The sequence below is a fragment of the Cydia amplana genome, chromosome 14 (assembly GCF_948474715.1).
Source record: "Cydia amplana chromosome 14, ilCydAmpl1.1, whole genome shotgun sequence".
Taxonomy (NCBI): domain Eukaryota; kingdom Metazoa; phylum Arthropoda; class Insecta; order Lepidoptera; family Tortricidae; genus Cydia; species Cydia amplana.
This window is the reverse complement of record NC_086082.1, coordinates 12455907-12476683: the sequence shown is the minus strand read 5'-3', so window position 1 is coordinate 12476683 and position 20777 is coordinate 12455907. Positions and strand designations below refer to the sequence as shown.

The following is a 20777-nucleotide window of genomic DNA, read 5'->3' as shown; positions in this document are numbered from 1 at the left end:
GTGACAGTAAATTATGAAAAAGTCGTATTTACATAACAATAAACATGACTTAGTGTTTCCAGAAATCTCCAATCATTACCATTGTATAGTCGACGTGAATATTTGAATAGGTAATGCATCGATACAATTTAAATTCATTGTATTCATCGTATGCATATGATACTCCTTGCAGAGAATCTATTAGAGGCTCTCATTAGGTAATACCTTAACACTCAAACGTAAATCAAGTGTTTCCTGTTCCTGATATTTCGGAACTCATCAATTTTGTGGATACAAATCTGACTATTTAGTGGTGCATTAGTGACGACCTTAAATTTCTAGAATCAAACTTTCTCCATCTATACCAAATTTCGTCTAAATCGGTTCAGCGGTTTATGTATAAGCATCTGCGTACTGTAAGGGTGGAAAAAAAGGTGCGTACGCATCTTCACACTAATGAGCGATTTCTCATATATAAAATGCGGCTCGATGCTGACAGATGTGATTCCACCCTAACCCGCCCCGAGCTGCTCCCGACGCAAAGGTGCCCATCACGCTCGCTGCGTTTGATCTTACGAGTATTAAACAAATGGCATAATGTCATATTTTAACGTTAATTTCCTGATTATTCGGTCATCTTAGAAAATGTTCACCCTACGAAGTTTAATATTAAGTTACCTAGTGCTTAGCACGTCGGGTACTAGATATGTTATGAATAAACGAACATAACGATGCTGTTGTCAGCCATTAGTTTACTTAATGGCAAGTTCATGTTCACAAAGTACTCACTGATAACGACCACGCGCTAGTTATGACAGCACATCAACCCCACACTCTCACTTCGTGATAGCTGAATACGAGACTAAAGAACAGTTGTCTTATCAATTGACACTATTTTCGAAGGTGTTGCTGAGTAGTGGAGGGATAAGATACCGTGAACGAGCAGACAACATTTCGTTCCGCTTTGGATCTGGGAAATATTTTGGTTAACGTTATGCCGCTTGAGACAGGATTTTATGAATATAAAAAAAACTTTGTTTTTCATGATTACTTATTTAAATTCAATAAAACTTGAGAAAGCCGTGGTGTTCCTAAACTGCCCGGATATTTTAACTATATCACGATGATATTTAGTTATATTATTCCTAGTCCTTAGTCTCCATAAACTACGTAGGTACTGCGTCCTTTCAGCCTTTAACCACGATTAAACATTATTTAGCACTTACATTTCCATAACTAGTTATGCCTTTCAAAACCGCAGTACAAATAGTAGGACTACGTACCTATATAAAAATGTCAAGCATGTTGAAAACGCATTCAATTCACATACGCATTGCATGCCAGACGAGCCTTAAATCGCGCACGGACAAAAGACAAAAAACTGCAGCGGACAACATTGCCTGCATTCCAGGCGTCCCACTCGTTTTGACGGAGCCTAAGGGCAGGCGGCATTCCGGGCGATTTTATACGATGACCCGGAAACCCATTTAAGGAATTATCGTATTTGTACATTCCTTAAAGTTGACGCGTTCGGGATTGCTAAGTCTTTAAAAAAAACTATTGTTGTTGTAATCGTTTTCGATTCTTGTGTATGTTATTCGGAAGGTTGCGGGTCACTTCTGGATGAGAATATCTAAGGACCGAACTCGCTGGGTGTACTCGAAGAGAGCCCTATGCTCAGCTGTGGGCGATACTGGCTGATATGATGATGTGTTTATTAGTTGACGTAGATTAAAATCGCTATAGTGCATGTAGTGATAGCAATTTTATTGTAGATACACATAAGTCTCAGTTATCGACTAATAAAACAGCAAAATGGACAGATCCTTTTCTCATAGATTCTTCATATTAAGTAAATGCCTATGACAAAGTACGTCGCTGATTATGAGCCCGATTAAAAGGTATCCGACTATCCGATGGATACATTAAGGGGCTTTTAGACGGGATTCACTTTTACTATAATGGGATCACTTCACTTGTATAGTTAAGTAGTTGCTACAGCGAGATATCCACAAAGTGCCCTGAAAATATAGCCCCTTGAGAAATCATTGAAGTGAGGTAGACTTACATGAACGAGCCAATGAACGAGCTGTACGAACGGCGTGAGGATGGTAGCATCGTGCACCTTCTTGATGACCAGCACCGTCAGCGGCTGTTTGTACCACGTCAGCCGCTGCGACGCCGGGTCTTGGATTTGCCTGGAAATTAAAAAAAAATTGCTTGTAAGTGAAAAAATTGTATATTGCTATTGCTTCGAAGACAAGGCTGAAAAATTGGATTACAGATGCTGCATGTCTGCACTAGACTAGACTGCAACTTTGTTTTATTTTTAGTGATTTCGATTTTAATGGATTTGATTACCTGCTAGAACTAAGTAGTTACTCTAAACCAGCGGTCGGCAACCTTTTAGCAAGCCAAGGGCCACATAGTAGTTAACGAAGTTGACGCGGGCCGTCCTTTGTTAATATTTATGACTTTATCAGACAATATCGTTTGTCAATATTACATACAAAATAGCCAGGGAGGCTCGCGGGCCGCAAGTGACAGGTTCAGGGGCCGCATGCGGCCCGCGGGCCGCTGGTTGCCGACCGCTGCTCTAAACTAATCGAAAGTATCGTAACAATATTAAACCTAATTAATTTATACGTGCACAAAACACTACCTACTGATGCTGACCATAGAAAAGCCCATCGTTTTCTTACCATCTAAAATATCTAAATAAAATGTCAGACTTTTGTTTTGCACAACAACAGTCTGTGATGACGGTTATACAGAAACGCATCTAGGTATAATATAATAAACCGATAGCGGCACAAAATAATTGTTTGATAACAATGTCAAATTTAATAAATGGGATTCTGTCGACATTAACACTAGAGTCGTACTATACTGCGATACGACTTTGAAAGAAATGAATAGAACCAATCTACCTACAACATTGTTTATATCGGACCAGGAAATAAATGGCCATCAGAAGTGAATTAATTTTACTGAACTGATATGAAATGGTTATTTATGCCTTCGGTAATGGAAGTTTCGTACCGTACGTTTTTATAGCTAATCTTAGTACTTAGTCTTGTACAAGTTGATCAACGTTTAGGTAGGTACCTACTTATATTAACCTTCATTTTTGCAGATGTTTTTCCTGAAATGAAGTACTTAACGTGGAGGATAATGTTTCTCAAGTGTAGGTATGTAAGAATGTATCCTTGGTACGCCCTGCAGCAAAAACGGCTTGAAATATCGGTAAATTTTAACTTCACTTTGTTTATTTTTACTTTACTTGTTAAGTATTAATAATTTATGGCGATGATGATGAAATTAAATCATTTCTTTCGTCGATCTTAACTCTTGTTTTTGTACACATACTCCACTTACAGAAGGTCGGTAGAGTAGAAGGAGGGAAGCTTCTCCTTTCTGACTGTGTCTGAGCGATGTACCTTTATACTATTACGAGAGATCTTGCCTTATGACTGTCTTCCGTGCAATTGCACCATGCATTGACTTTAAAGAGTTGTTGTTTGTCCTATAGGGCACCCCGAAGGTGTATAGGGCCTCCACAAGATCCTTCCGCGCCTTTCTATCTTGAGCAACCGTCTTGGCCTCGTTCCAGCTACGGCTCGCGGCTCGTTCTAAGCTGGACCTCCACTAGCGTCTCCCGAGCGCCGGCCTCTAGTCAACTTTATCGCTGCTGCTCGACGCAACGTTGGCGCAACTGCGCACCGACGCCATTTTCCGTAGAGTTAAGACGAAACAGGAGCTGAGATTTAAATATTTTAGGTAAATATACCCGTCTCGCTAACGGAAGCGGCTCCCAAAACTACTACTACTACTCTCCCGGCCGATTTCGACCACGGCGACTGTTTCAACTCCGCTGCTGAAGACGTTCGTGTGCCCGCGTGTGGCTTGCGTAGCCGATCTTAAACTAAAACTAGTGCGATAAGGACAAGGCGAAAAATCCTGCGTAAAAATCTCAAAAATCGAGGTTTTGTACTCGACTGTTTCCTCCTCCAAAACTTAACCAATCGTAACCAAATTTGGAAATCTCAATGATTATGAAATTATCTGTGTCGGACCGTTTTGCTTTTTTGGCTAATTGATATCAGTTTTGAATACCACGCCTCTCATTGCGGCATAGTCAATTAGGCCATTTTGGCAATTTTTGACGGGAGCTAGCGCCTTAAAAAACAAAAATATCAAAAAAAGCAAAACGGTCCGACACACATATTGATAATATTATTCTGTATTGAAAAAGTCATTGCTCTAGCTTCAAAACCCACGAAGGAAACAGTCGAGTACGTTTGTATGGAGAAATGACCACTCCTGTTGCTTGTGTCCTTTAGTTATAAACGCTGACACTGCCCGGGAGACCATACTACTAATAGTGTTGAGGGTCTCTCTTCTTGCGAGTGTTTTAAACCAGACTTCATCATAGTTTTATTTAGTGTACTTACATAACCATGGCCGAGTTCTTCATTATTCTGCCGCATGGTCCGAACTGGTGGATGGGAGACGGCGCATTCAGAGACCTTGTCCTCCTGAAACAAGTAAACATTTTTAACAACTTTAAAAACAGAATCATAGGTATTCTTTTAACTTACACGTATGTCACCTTATGTCAAGGGATATTTTAGAACGTGTAACATTATGTAGACTCCTGGAAGGATAAACAATGTCTTATGGTAATTTATTAAAATTAAATGAACATTTTATAAGTCATTTTTATTTCCATTTATCGAGTGTTCAACGGCGGTTCCAAAATAATCAATGTCAAACGAATATATTTCGGCACAATATTTAAACTTAACTTTAAAACAATGAGTATACGAAAATTACGACTGAAAAATAAATAAATAAACCAAACACCTGAACGCAGTCGCGGGACGTCCATCGCCGTGCACCGATCGTTGACAATCGACGATCTCTGACCCTACTTCCAATACCTACTATACGTCTACGTTTGTGATTTTGTATCACCTTCTTTAAAAGTACAGGATGCACCATTAAAAATGTACCGTCGGTTCGTTATCAACCATCATCATCATCTTCCTCGCGTTGTCCCGGCATTTTGCCACGGCTCATGGGAGCCTGGGGTCCGCTTGGCAACTAATCCCAGTAATTGGCGTGGGCACTAGTTTTTACGAAAGCGACTGCCATCTGACCTTCCAACCCAGAGGGTTAGGTAGACTAGGCCCGTATTGGAATTAGTCCGGTTTCCTCACGATGTTTTCCTTCACCGAAAAGCGACTGGTAAATATCAAATGATATTTCGTACATAAGTTCCAAAAAACTCATTGGTACGAGCCAGGGTTCGAACCCGCGACCTCCGGATTGCAAGTCGCACGCTCTTACCGCTAGGCCACCAGCGCTTTTTAGGTTCATTATCAACCAATTTGTGAAATTAAGACAAACATGCAAACTTAAAAGGTTTAATATTTTTCCGTTGAAAGATTATTATATTATTGACTACACAAATTAGAGGAACTTGTTCATAATTTATTTCTTGTACGATAGAGGTGGCATGACTTATGTGTCTTATTTTGACGTAAAAAATTGAGGCGTGCGTTAATTCGTTTGCATTAATTATAATAGTAAGTAGTTTCATCGAATGTTTTAAATTTATTATCGTGCAAGTCTTCCGGAACAGAACATACATTTTACGACAAAAACCTGTGTATGACAAACGAAGATTTTTTTGACGGTGCAAGGTGTCTACATTTCTCGTCTGAGCCTTTTTCCATCCCCGTACACACCGCGCCTTTGGTGGAGCAAAATCACGCCGCCTTTACCGACATTAGTAACGCCGGGAACGGAAATATAATCACGCTGTACATGCCCGGGTATTCAATCACGGGTATGTCAGTTACTGTGTCCCGTAAATTAGTATGCGCGCACGCCGCTGTTCGCTAACGAGCAAAACATCGTCATGTGCAAAACACATGGAAAAAACATACACATTCATGGTTATTAGGTAGGTGGTGCCTTCCTTTAGTTAGAGATGAGGAAATAATAAAGACTGTTTTCATACAATGTAGTGTTTCTTGTAACTGTCGTAGTTGGCGTCACCACACCCCGCTTGGAGAGCTTTTAGATGCATATAATTATGTACATACATACTATTTCGGCACAATATTGAAAGTATTACTATTAATTAATATAGGTAGATTAAGTACTAGCTTCCGCCCGCGGCTTCATCTGCTTAGAATGAGAATTTCCGTGAAAACTAAGTATGTGCTTTCTTATGGCTTTCCTTGGACAAACTATCTCAACAAATTCATAAACTTTCACCAATAATTGGTACGGCGATTTCAGCAATAGGCAGACAGACAGGGTCACTTTCACCTTTAGGTATAATATAATAAGTATGAGGAGAGATAGGGTTTGACCTCTGATTAAAAGAAGGCGTCAGGCAAAGCAGATGTCAGAGAACCTCAAAAAACATGGCACTTTTTCACAACAATGAATTTCTGGTGAAAAATTGTTATTTTTAATGAAGACTGCCAGACTTTATTGTTAACTTGTCTTTGTTATTAGGTATCTTCTTCAATATTGTACTCGGTTATTACACTTTATTACTGATTACCCACTTAGATCTTCTCGTGATTATGGCGTTGAGTAGCTATTGTTCCATCACGCATGGTCTACGTAACATTGTAACAATTTGTTTGTTTTTATTTTTCGCCATAATGGTTATGTTTTTCTTGGTAAATCTGCTGCAAGAATGTAAGTACGACGTAAAACAAAAAGTGTTTATAAAAAAAAAGGTTTCTGATAGGACGTTTTGATTCTATCTGTACAGACTTTTACAGTCACGCATAACACCTCCAAATTAATGAGTATATTTTCAGCTGAATGTCAATTGAACCTACATATATATAATTCTAGTAGTACCCAGTGGTAATGGTAACTAAAAACTGTTAGCAACTATGGCTATTGTTAGTATAACAATCACAACATTCACAACAGACCTGCTAGCATGACTTGCGTTCTCGCGCGCGACATCATATTTGAAGTCGCACTATATGTACCTATGTATGGAGTCGCGAGAGAACGCAAGTCATGCTACCCGGTCAGATTCAATCTTAAGTCTTGATTATTCTTGTTAGATAACTTTTCCTGATATAAACAGTAGGCTGCGAGTGTCAATTGTTTTGATAATATAAACAAATTTTGATAATGGAACTCGTAATCCTGATAGCTTTTCCGAGGCAATTCAAGATAACGCTATATGTTATCTTAAACGTTACATGCAGCCCTAAACTGTAGTGTATCGTTGTTCATATAGTTGGACCATTCTAATTTCACTACACTTATATCCACTGCAAGTCCAATAATTATGTTAATAATGATGATACATCAATTATTGATATAAATTAATTAACATATCTTATCAACATTTAGCGGATTTGGAAGCGTTATGTATATATGAGGGCCTCTGATCTGAAGAACCCCAAATCCAGAAGGATGTAAGAAACGTGTACATGTAGGTATGGCTAATACCGTATATTATCTAACTAGCTAGAGCAATAGACTTAGGTTCTTTTGCTATACTGGTCAAACCTGATAATTCTAGTATTTTTTTAATTGGAATTGTATGTAAAGTACCTACGAGCACCTATTAATATTCAGTTCTTACTTCTCATTCAAACAAAGAAAAAATCTTGTCAAAAAATAAATAATTAGGCTTAGACCGGTAAATACGGAATAGTTAAATCTAATACCTTTAAACGAGCAATTCTTGTTTATTTATATATTTATTTATTTATATACCTATACATATATTTCGGGGATCTCGGAAACGGCTCTAACGATTTCGATGAAATTTACTATATAGGGGTTTTCGGGGGCGAGAAATCGAACTAGCTAGGTCTTATCTCTGGGAAAACGCGCATTTTCGAGTTTTTATATGTTTTCCGAGCGAAGCTCGGTCAGCCAGATATTATTATTTAACGGAACAAGGCCCTAATACAATAGTTAAACAATTCTAATTATTATATAAACTCAAATATTATCAGAATTGACCTAGTAACCTCGCAATGTTGATTCAGTTGATGGCATTTTATTAATTAAGTATTTTGAAAATTAAGTTAAGTTAACAAGTGTCCCATAGGTGGGGTGGGTATTAGCAATATTAGCATTGTTGGCACATTTAATTGACCGTTCGTGAGCCCTATTGCAATGTAATAAGATCCACCATTGGTTAGATCAGTGTGATAAAATGATAATGTTTGTACATCTTTTCGCTTCTACATTTTTGCTACAGGTCACTACAACCAATAAATAAACGTAATAAAAATAATCATACCCTCTGTTATATTCTTCCTTAGCTCTAGTTAGCGCCGTCTTACCGGACTCATGGGAGAACTGCCTTCGCAACAATTGCCTTTCGTTAAACTCATCCATTTCGAAAAAAAAACTTAGTTTATTATACAAAAATCATCTTCGATCACTGGTATTTTAGTTAGTATACAATGTGTATTTTAGTTATTAGTTTGAGTTAGGAAGAGAGCCATGTTTTAAGCGTTTTTAAGGTAAGCTGCGCGCGAAGATGCGCAGTGCTTGCGCTGGCGGCTGCGCGGCGAGCGACTGGCGATGCGCGGTGGAGGGAAAACCTCGCACACTTGACAGCTCCGACCTTGGTGTGCTCTTAACTTGCGCTTGAGATTGCCGGTTTCGCAACCGTCTGTTCCGTCCGGTTATTTTACTTATCGGACTTCCATTAAGCATCTTCCGAAATTACCGTGCCTTTCGCTAATTATGTTAACGCTTACTCAATGATATGCTTGTTTAAGTTACACAATTTAAGGGCAATTACATTTCTGGATGATAGAAAATCGTTTGATATTCAAATCTCGAACGCAACAAATGCCTAATCTAATCCAGGATACCAAATCCAAGCTAGCTGTGCCCTCGTATTGAGTACCTAACGTATCGTCAGATCGTCACCTGGTTTTTCGCGACTAAACTCTAAAGTGAAGATACATATCATATGTATTCATACATATGTAACATATGTAAGTATCTAAATGCTATAAATTCTGCTTAAATGCCTTGCGCCTTGAGGTAATCGCCTAGCAACTGGCGCCAATCTTTATTTTTAAACTTAATCCAGTTTTAAGCGAGCGGCGCCCGCGTGACCCCGTCACGTGGTCCGTTTTGATTTTGACCTATAATCGGCGGGCCATTACGACCGGCCCAGTTCCGAAGCCGGCCCAGCCGATATCCTTGTAAATGACAAACGTGACGAAAGCACTAATAATCCGCGACCAGCTTTGTGCCATCTATTTTAACCTTGTTGAAAAAATCTGGTATAAAACATGTAACTCATAAGTTCGTGTAAAAACGCGCAATATGAACAGGTAGACGGTATCGCTAGAGTACCAGTGTTGTTTGACACAGACACTCTGTTTCCTGTCGCGAACCCTTGTTTTGCGCTCCCAGTCTGAACACTTTCCATTGAAATAAATAATAGTTCTTGTCTGATGCTTGAGGTGCTAATAGTTATAGAAGTATTCAGCTTCAATTATCTGTCAGAAAAACATCTATTGTCTTACAGCCACAAAAACAACAGGATACTTATAGCATTCTCTTTGCAAAAAACGCGTTTTTTGTTGGTGTAATTATTTTCATGATTTCCATAATATGATGTAAGTGCGCAATGCTGATGGATGTCGTTCCATTCCCTTACCGAAGTCAGACTCTCGGAACTCGACGCCTCAAGAAAACCAGTACTTATAGGTTTTCAATCCAACTACGCAAATGGTAAAGTGGGGTAATTAAAACTTAGCGACTTCGAGATCAATCCAACACTCTTAATTTTTTTACTTGACAACAACGTCACTTTGGTAATTTGAAAATTACAAAACAATGCTCGAAAGAAAAAACAATGCCGTTCTATTTTACAGATAACATAGTACAGGTATGGGATAATTATTATTGTAAATCGGTCTGCGAAGAAAATGGAAACACTGAAACATGTATACTTATATGGAATATCGTTCATTCAACCCACCTAAAGTCACACTCGGATTTTCGACAAGAGTTCTCAAGACACTGGTTCTCTCGAGAACCCAGTGCTCGCGCACAACTGCGAACGCGGCCACCGATCGATGCAGGTTAGGTGTCAACACACAGCATTGACCCACATGTACCTAGGTGTCGCATCGTAGTCGCCGCCGTTTCGTCACCGGTCACTGCAGCGTGCTTCCACGTAATCTTATGTGGTTTTCTATTGCAAACGCCATGAGATTATTGATGGCATAGTTATTACATATTGGGCAATCTTAAGGTGCTTACCAATTCTATGCTCTGCTTCCGTAGCCAAGTAGACAATCTTTTACCGACAAACAGCAATTAATCGAAAAGCAAAAATGTATCTGGATGACAGATGCGAACGACAAAGTCACGTTCCATAAATTGCGCCAGTTTCCATTAGCGTTTTTCTATAAATAATAGTTTGAGCATGAATGCCTCCATCATAAAGGACCTTCGAAGTTTATAAGTTAAAAAACCGGCCAAGTGCGAGTCGGACTCGCGCACGGAGGGTTCCGCACCATCAACAAAAAATAGAGCAAAACAAGCAAAAAAACGGTCACCCATCCAAGTACTGACCCCGCCCGACGTTGCTTAACTTCGGTCAAAAATCACGTTTGTTGTATGGGAGCCCCACTTAAATCTTTATTTTATTCTGTTTTTAGTATTTGTTGTTATAGCGGCAACAGAAATACATCATCTGTGAAAATTTCAACTGTCTAGCTATCACGGTTCATGAGATACAGCCCGGTGACAGACGGACGGACGGACGGACGGACAGCGAAGTCTTAGTAATAGGGTCCCGTTTTTACCCTTTGGGTACGGAACCCTAAAAAAGTATTTCCCATCCTCTGCACTTGAATAGTGCAATGGTCAAATATCTGTCTCGACACATGAAGGTGAATAACACTAACGATTGACGTAAGGTAGTGAAACGGTCGTCACTCCACATCAGGGATGTTGCGGATGCCGATTTTTTGACATCCGCGGATGCGGATGCGGATGCGGATTTTTAAAGGCTCACATCCGCGGATGCGGATGCGGATGCGGATGTCAAGATAGGTACATAAAAAACGTCAAATATTACATTTTAGTAATTTTTATTTCAAAAACCCGGCCAAGTGCGAATCGGACTCGCGTTCCAAGGGTTCCGTACATTAAGTCCCACTCACGCTTGACTGCTCATTTCTAATAGGATTTTTGGCTAATGACTAAATTACCTAGCAGTCTAGCACTTACGCCGATGCTAAGACGTTCCTGTACCTACCGACTTGTTCGACATCCGCATCCGCATAAGCTCCGCATCGATTTTATGCGGATGCGGATGCAGATGCGGATGTTGAAAATAATGCGGAAGTTCCGCGGTTGCGGATGCGGATGCGGATGTTCGCAACATCCCTGCTCCACATGATAAGGGAACATAGGAAAGTAAATGACATAGCGAAAAGTTGTAGCACGTGCAGTGCACATGCACACAAGGCAAGTAAACTATTCGCAAATGATTCAATCATGTTCTTATAGGTCATCGTCAGACAAAGTAGGTATATATGTAGGTACAGTCAGCGTCAAATACTGTGTAGCAGTCAAAGTGGCCAAATAGTTCGGTACACCATACTAAATATATGGTGTACCGAACTATTTGGCTACTTTGGTTGCTACAAAGTATTTGACGCTGACCGCTGACTATACCTAAATATGTGGTCGACCGTAATCCGTCTACCACGAACATCGAAATTAGAAGATCGACTAGTTCCATCTCTATCGCTGTTGTAGTATAGTATAATAGACGTGTGAGATGAGATGGAGATACATACGTGAATTTAAATTTGAGTAGGGTGAGTTTTATTACAGAACTACATAAGACAAGATCTCTACGAATTCTAGATTCTAGGTTTTCACCATAAAATCTAAATTTGATATAAAGATACCGACAGAACCTCGGTAACAGAGGGTAGGTACAATTAAACATTCAATTGTGATATCCAAGGACTTAACATTAACATCTGAGAAGTTGACAGCAGCTGGAACAAAACTTAAACGAAATGTCATATTTTCCTAGTACATACTTAATAGCTATAAGTAGTTTACCTAACTCGTTTTGTGCAAGTATATTAATTCTAAACAGAATTTCGCGTGATGAAGCAAGCACTAAAAATGGGTAAACTTCGTTTCAAAATTTTCTAAAATATACACGTCAGATTTATTGGTCTTGACTATATATGAAGTTATAACTGTAGGTTTTGCAAATAAGGCCCGTCTAAATCTCAACAAGGCTTGAACTATGTCTAATTTTGACAGCCCGCACAAATCGCACAATCCGCGCGCGTGCAACTTTCACTATCGGCACGCCTGCCAGCTGGTCCAGTGGGTACATAGTGTCATAGTACAACTATATACAGATGTAGTGCATAATTGTTTCCATCGTATTTTCTGAGAAACGTTCGTATTTGTCATGCTGCTTCAGTCAACCTCGGTAGTTTTTGTACCGTGACTGACTGAAATAGCAAGACACGTTCGTACGTTTCCGTGAAAATACGATGGAACTGCGCCAGTTAAGTAGGCACTCCGAGATACAACACAAGTTCCATCCTAACCATCGAATATTGAAGTTTTTAACTCCTATGGAATTTGAAAATTTTCCAAATTCATTAACGGGGATATGATATGTTGCTAGTGATATGCTATCATCATATTCCGCCACTTTTATGAAACATGTACTTACTGCTTAAATCCGATAAAACCCTGAGTGCTTCTAAGTGTTAATTCATGTTTAAAATGACCTGTTCGTTTGCTATTATATTACGGACAAATGATAATTTTTAATATACAGTGTGTAAATCCAATACGGGCGAATATTTAAACGGTGGTTAGCATAGGACCTAAAAAGTATATTGAGATAGATTTTACTTAGAAATGCATTGAAAATTATAACCATACAAAATAATTCGGCCCGCAATGTAATACACCACACACGTTACGGGATACGAGCTTTTTAAAGTAACTGTCAACGCTTGTTGGCAGTTACTATGAAAAGCTCGTATCTCGTAATGTCATTATCATCTTGTTTCTTAATGTTTACAGTACATTGCTGCTCGGTACATGTGGAAAAAATTAATCACGGGGTCATAATTAAGTGTAACTTAAAAAAACATCTTAATTAATGATAAGACGGGTAAATTCTATATCTGGTTTAATTTATTGCCCGTATTTGACTTACACACTGTATAATGCTTTTTTTGCATTAGTGACCGCAGTTTTTTCTTTCTGTGCCTATTAGTTAACTAGGAATCCTGTAAATCCTGTAATGTCATTATAGGTCGTTGTATGTCGGCCAACGTCATGAGTTAAGGCTTCGAAGAAAGCAACCCATTTTCCGACGCATATGCTTCCTATATACTGTACCTTATTATTTATCGGTCCAACAGCAGTTTTCAGTGCATTTTATCACAAAAAAATACATAATTTTCTTACGATTAAGTGAGAACAGTTTACAAATGTGTTTATCATTGATTTCCTTAATTTTGCATGGCCTGTGGAAAACTACGACAAAGCCTTTTCAAGGCACGTGACTTCGTTATGGCAACCGAAGCATAAACAATTGCCGGTCAGTTTTAGCCGCTGCCTTAACAATCAATAATGCTGCCTTAGTAAGTTAGTACTTGTCCACCTAGTACCTATCAAATTACGGTTAATCCAACGTTAGTATAATACACACACACCTCATACCGATACGAAATCTATATGGTTTTCGGTTGAGCTAAACATACCATAGTAAAATGCATAATAAGCGTGTGCACTTTGCCAAACTGACGTACACAACGTTACACGGTTACGCATATTCTTAGTACCTATTTGCAGTTACTGATGCCTATAATGTTTCAAAGAGCTGCCAGTATTACATAAGTATGTTTGGTTAGTAAACTCTGATTCTTGTCTGGCCTAGCTGTTTTCTAAAATAAATAACCTACTCATAAAAGGAGTAGTATGGAGTAGGAGTAGGTATGTTTAATTTGCAGTCAAATCATATTTGCCAATTGTTAAGCTTGCAGCAGTTTTGTGCGAAATTTAAGCAGTTCATTTAGATTCATACAAAAATTCGAAAAAAAATCAACACACAACACATCCTTGACGCTTATTATTGTATCTCACCGCAAACCGTATGCACGGCAGCGCATCATGAACAGAAATTGAATTATGTAACTGTTATTTATAGGCTAGGTGCTAAAATGGTCCGATGGCCTTTTTGGTTCACAATAGGATGTCTAAAGATGGAGGAATTGCTGCGCAAGGAAAAACACGAGTTAATATCTAATGTGTGATAAGCCGACCAAGAAGGTATATACTTCACTACATAGTATACAAAGTCGCTTCCCGCTATCTGTCTGTATGTCTGTATGGATCTTTAAAAGTACGCAACGGATTTTGATGCGTTTTTTTTAGATAGAGTGATTCAAGAGGAAGGTTTATGTATAATTTGTTAACCCGTGCGAAGCCGGGGCGGGTCGCTAGTAATGAATAAAATATTGACGTTTAAATTCAGATAGCCCTGGCCGTGTATAGACAAATGAGGCCAACACAAGCGCAAATTACCTAATCCAAATAAACGTTATAATAGGTTTGGTTATAGCTTGTTTAACCTTAACAAAACGAGAACCAGAAAAAAAGAAGCATAAACACAATTTTGAAAGTCACCTTCCAATCAGAAGTTTTATTTGAGAGAACTTGTAATTAGTAGTAAAGATAATGTGAAAATTTATTTCTCTAAAGGGGCCCACAGATTACCAGTTCGCCGGACGATATCAGCCTGTCAGTTAAACGCAAAAGGTGACAGTTCCGAACTACTGACAGGCTGATATCGTGGTAATCTGTGGGCCCCTTTACTTCAGCCATAATTTCGATCTAAAAACAAGAAGCCGCAGCCATGCTAACCACTTGCTTTCGAACCAACTGGAATATGCTGTACAGAAAATGGGCCAGCGAGTACCATGAATATGGATACAGAATCTTATCAACGCTATCACCTGCCTTTCGAAAGTGGAACACAATCAATAGGCACATTTATCAAAGTTGTTTTCGTGTCTGAGGGTTATCAGTTCGAGACGGATTTTTAAACATGGTGTTTAAAACAAACAGTTTTAATAAAAAAACTGTTATCGATAAGTAAACACATCAAAGGTTACAGCGGACGAATATAATTGAAGTCTAAAACAATAATAATCAGCTACAACAATACTAGAACTTGAGTCATGAAACAGTGCGTACCTAATAGAGGTCCAGTCAAATTATCTTACTATGACACCATTAGGCCACTCTTTTTTGGTCACTATTATATTAGCAGAGCTTTCTTCCAAATGATTGATATATGAAATACTTTTTCTATGTAGAACTTCTAGCCTAGTAAGTGAAGTGTAGGCTAGAACGTTTTATGATTGGGTCAGAATTTATGATTGGCTATCACATTAAAAACAGAACCAAACAAGGAACGCGTAGTAATGCGAACAGTATCTATGTATAACTACATACAAGAGAACGAACAGATCCAATAGTATGTTGTGGGCGAACCCTTGCGTGCCCCTTGATTGCACTAGACCAGAATGATTTGTAATTGTGATAAATGGCGAGAAATCATATAGCGAATAACATCTTAGCCTGTGATACTACAAAATAAACTCGTTTTTTATCTGTATTTTTTTTTGCATCATCTTATTGATAAATCTACTGGAATTTCCTAGAGTCCTCACGACACAGGCTTGACCTAGTGTGAGGGCTACTGCTAAGCAAATTGTAATATTTTAAGTGAATCTGATTTGTTTTATCCTGTTTCATATGCCTGGTAACGAAATAAAAATTTTGAATTTTTTGTATTTTGTATACAGGGTGTCCCAAGAAGTAGTGATATACTGAAGCTGGGAGGTAGAGGACCTAGAGGGCTATCTGAATCACCCCCATGTATGTTCCGCGATTTTTCGTATTTTCGGAGTTATGATTTTGTTTAATTTTTCACCTATCGCCGAGTACGATGAGATTTTTATTTATGGTGACGTGAATTATTGCGGTAGATGCTTGATTTTTTTTGTGTGCTACGCTGATAGATATAGGCGGGTCAGCACAGTTCATAATGTATGAGAGCTCTACATGAATTCTCACACTAGAGATTTTTTGAGATGTGATAACCTATGTTGCAAATACTATATTTAAAAAAAAATCTCCACAAAATATGTCACATGGTTTTAATAAATCCAAACTATTATTAAAATAGAAAAAATATATCAAAACATGAATCCGACACTCGAGATTTTTTAATATGCAGTTCTCAAACATATACTCATTATGTATTTATATTTTCTCCCAGCTTGACACCAAAACCAGCTCCCAATAATTTTCTTTATTAAAAATATTTTTTTATATAAAAATAACAACTATGTGTACATAACAATTACATGTTAATTAAGCTCTGTATATTTACTATATCCTACAAAAAAATCTCTCACGTAAATTAATCCATTTAATTACTATTAACCATTTTTGTTTTGAAAATGTTTTCGTTGCTTCGAGAAAATGGACAGTGGGTTTGTTTTTCACTTTCTCAAATCTCTTTCTCATGTTAGTGTAACAACAAAAAATCTCCCACGTATATGTAATATTGTATGGAATAAAACCATTATTAAATCATCCAAGCTATTTAAATTACCCTAAATGGCGGGTACTGATTCACTGTAGAGAACGTTTTATCGACTTCCATATCTCCGTCTCACTTCAATGTTCGCGGCAGACGATTGTTCCGCTTCAACAGCCGAGAGTTCGCGATCCGGTCGACCGTTAATTCTCCCATGACTATCTTACCCAGTTTCATCGGTATGCGTTGCGCGCTTACTTAACACACCTCAGGCCAAGCTCCTATAAAACGCGCAATGCATGCATGCATTGCGGTATCTCCTATACGTCACATATGTCAGCTATGAGGCTATGACATGGCTATGACAGACTGTGGCAGTTAGTTCCAAAGAAGTATACAGACTTGTCTACCCACCATAAAGTTTAGCGTAAAGAGAATATATCACTCCTTAGTGAAAAACCATAAAGTTTGTGCGAAGTTGAGCGTTATGTCAATGCTAATAAAGATGATGGTTTGACTTACGGAAATGAATAATATAATATCATTTTATTTTATATTTCCAATTCCCGTTTCATTTACACCCAATATTAAATCTTTTTCCGTAATAAAATGCGTATATAATTACTGTCATCATCTGTATTTATTTTATTTCTTTAACCCCCGTTATTCATAAACGCGCTACAAACCTCAATTAGCTAATAATAGTAATAATCGTTTGTCCTTATCTGTCACTTTAACTTATGTATTTGTAAGTAAGGGATAAACATAATTGAACTAAATCAGGCCCGTAAAGTTTATGAATAAAGTGGTTAATCTTTATTGCACAAAAGAAAAACCTTATAGTACAAGAGGCGGACTTAATGCCATAAGGCATTCTCTACCAGTTAACGATGGCTTGTCCTCCGGCCCATTTGATCGATGACCTCCTTTGATTATTTATTTTTAATGGACGCCAAAATCCAGACAGGAACTTCGATTTTGACATTTACCACAGTAATGCAGTCGGTAGCAATGTCGCGCTTCAAAATTGCTGCAGTCGACTGCATTGCTGTAGAAAACGTGAAAAAGGTCATTCAAAGGGTAATAGGGTTATATACACCGCGGGATTTAATAACCCGAAAGATTTAAACCAACAATTTTAGAGCCTAATTAGAGTATATAAAGTTATATAACACATAGTCCAAAAACCCTTAATTTAAGAGATATTAATTATTTAAAACAAATCACAAGTAAAAAAATCTCAATTCTAACACACCCTTATGCGTGACGTAGCCACCAACTAATTTTACACGCAGACGCACTAACTACATGGTTATTAGCCAGTTTCACTTAATTAAGTTTGATATCCTACAAAAGGTTTCACTACCGAAATTTTGTTCTGTTCTCAATCACGAGAGTACAAACTATTTACCTTTACGATAACTGGCTGATAGTTTGACGAAAATGACGAAATTGATGTCAATAAAATGACATATTTCATATGTCACACAAGATATGCGCAAGATAACATCTTTAAATTTGATTGACTGTAATAAATAAAATTCATTTAGCGGATATTCACTTTGTGTACGGATTTGGAAACCCGAAGAACTATGTGCTTCCGGCACGACGGACCCACTTCAGCCTAGAAGTTCGTAAATTGGCTAGACGAACAATACCCTGAGAGGTGGATTGGCCGTGGAAGCAACGTCCTAACCTGGCCCGCCCGGTCACCCGACTTAACGCCATTGGTTTTTTTCTATGGGGAACTCTGAAAGATAAGGAAGGAATACTCAACACCAGTGAACTCTGGAGAAGAATTATTAATAAAAATTCGAACGGCTTCCGAAGAAATAAAGAACACTTTTGTAAACCTAAATAATGAAATCCGTTTAAAATTAAATCTTTGTGCTGAAAACGGTGGTACACACTTCGAAAACCTAATTCATTAAATTAATAAAAAAGCGTAATTGTTTAACATAGTTGTTTATTTTACTTTACTCAGTATAAATCAACACATCGAGAATTTAAAATACGTACTGATAAGCATGATCGATATTTTAACAAAAGGTCATTCAAGTAATCATCCCTTTCCAGCTGTAGTATGAGTTAAAACTATAAGAGGCATGATTTCTTTCGGATATAATCATGGTTAATGGCTTTGGTTACCTCACTCAAAGGAAAAGATTTTATCGCAAAGTTTCAACAATAATAACTGCACTATACTGTTGTAGTAATTAATAAAGTTTTGATACAATTTGTGGTATTTTGAGGTGCCAATCAATTGAAATAATTTCAACGTAAACATGATCCTAGACATAACTTGACACTTCTTGTCATGGAACACATGTCACTGCATTCGCCGTGCATCGTATGATATCGGAGTGATTCATGAAATGTCATGCTCGCTCTCTGTTTCTCTACTTGAGATTAATTAAACTCGCTCACTCTCTTTGTTCACAAAGTAGCGGTAAATTAATATGATTTAATTTATACTGAAATAGTAGTTTAATTAAAATATATAATTGGACCCATGTTGATATAACATTATTTACTCGTACTGTCGTCAAAAATACGTGATTTAAATCTTTCGGGTTATTAAATCCCGCGGTGTATAAAATGAAATGATGCATTAATAAAACTTTAGTTAATTAACAATATTATATTAAATCATTAACAACTTTGACAGCACGATCTCTTCGCAGGTAGGTGCTCTACAAGGAGTTTATATTACAACATTATTTCCAAGAAATAATCTCTCATTGTTACGAAAATGTTGGTAGGGTGGCTTTAGGTTACTTTTCGTTCATATCGTCTTGGATATGGGTGAACATGGTGTTAATACACTCAGTATCAATCAACCTGTAAAGATATTGTAGCCTGGCCTTTTCTCGAAAAGCCTTCTAGAAAAAATTACGCTCATGTCGTCTCGGATATGAGTATATTTGGTATCAGTGCATTCAGTATAATATCCTGAACACAAATATATGAGATGACAAGCGCGAAAGTGGTGAGGGTAGTTGCTATGACGCAAAGTTTTTACCATTTTTCTTTTAAACATACCATGTGGGGTACCAAATGAAAGGGCCTTGTAAGTAGATCACAAATATATAACACACTGTAACACTTTTACTACTTAATCCAACAAATTATTTGAAAACGTTCAAAAATTTCACAATGAGTTGAATTCCAACTGCTCTAAATTGACTAAGATAACTTGATCCCAAGTTTCCTTGCAATTATACGTAATCGAGGGCCAGGCTCATACTAGTTCTCATGTCGCGATGCGCTAACGCTAACAAAAACTAAGCGTTACGAATTGCTGACATTTGCTTCTTTTAGTTTCACTCTACTCAAGCATCGGATGACAGGATCGTTGAAAAGGGACAAACATATCCTTTGACGTTACGTTACTCTTCTCGTGAATTGTCAAATTTTAAAATTCGAAATTAGCTTTGGAATTTGTCCGGGTGGCTATTCGAAGTATAACTTGGTGGACGGTACTTACTAACCAAATAAGCTTGAGATCCAGTATCATAGATAGTTGTAAGACTTCAAGGGTCTATTTATATCTGACTGTGCATCCTGTATTCTAAACGTTTTGTGAATAGATATAAAAATTGACACCTATCATTTTTCACATAAACACAGACACTTTATGCATTGAATTATTAAACCTTAACGCAATGCCATAAGTCATAAGGTATATTTTCCTAATATACCTTGATGCTAATTCGAACTTTGTTATAAAAGATGTCATTTTATATCATTCGCGCGTGCATTTCACTCGTACTAGATGAAATATGTATTGGTGCGAGCGAGACGGTTGGGCGAATGATAACAAAATGATATCTTTTTGACATCTTAAACAAAGTTTGACTTGGCCTCTGTGGAAGCCTGGAAATACAGCATACTTCATTGACTTTTTATGCTGGAAATTGATTTAATAATTGCGAGAAAAATAAGTATGTTATTCTTCAATAACTTGTACACTTACTGTCAAAAAACTAGAAGTGTCCATTAATTGTGTAGAACATTATTTGCTGTTTGTTTCCAATATCATGCTGCTATTCTGCGAATATAGCAGTTCCTCAGGCAGATAAATTAAACATGATCGAAACAAACACTATTAACCACAATAGTAAACTTTTCTCTCAGTGTGGGATATTCT

At 37.7% G+C, this 20777-nt stretch overlaps 2 protein-coding genes across 9 annotated transcripts in view; both read right to left on the bottom strand.

The window, feature by feature from the left end:
- LOC134654219 (guided entry of tail-anchored proteins factor 1-like) overlaps positions 1-20777 on the bottom strand; it is a 129619-nt gene that overhangs the window by 49745 nt on the left and 59097 nt on the right. The window lies entirely within an intron of this gene.
- LOC134654199 (NAD kinase-like) overlaps positions 1-20777 on the bottom strand; it is a 54752-nt gene that overhangs the window by 14481 nt on the left and 19494 nt on the right. For 5 of the 8 annotated variants that reach the window (XM_063509657.1, XM_063509658.1, XM_063509660.1 and 2 more), the window contains 2 exons: positions 4434-4517; positions 2048-2177 (listed from right to left, as the gene is read on the bottom strand). In XM_063509657.1, the coding sequence (XP_063365727.1) occupies positions 2048-2177; positions 4434-4517 (214 nt within the window). Of the gene's footprint in view, positions 1-2047; positions 2178-4433; positions 4518-4845; positions 4870-8284; positions 8431-20777 lie in introns of those variants that run through there. The other 3 variants (XM_063509659.1, XM_063509662.1, XM_063509661.1) reach the window with 3 other exon arrangements.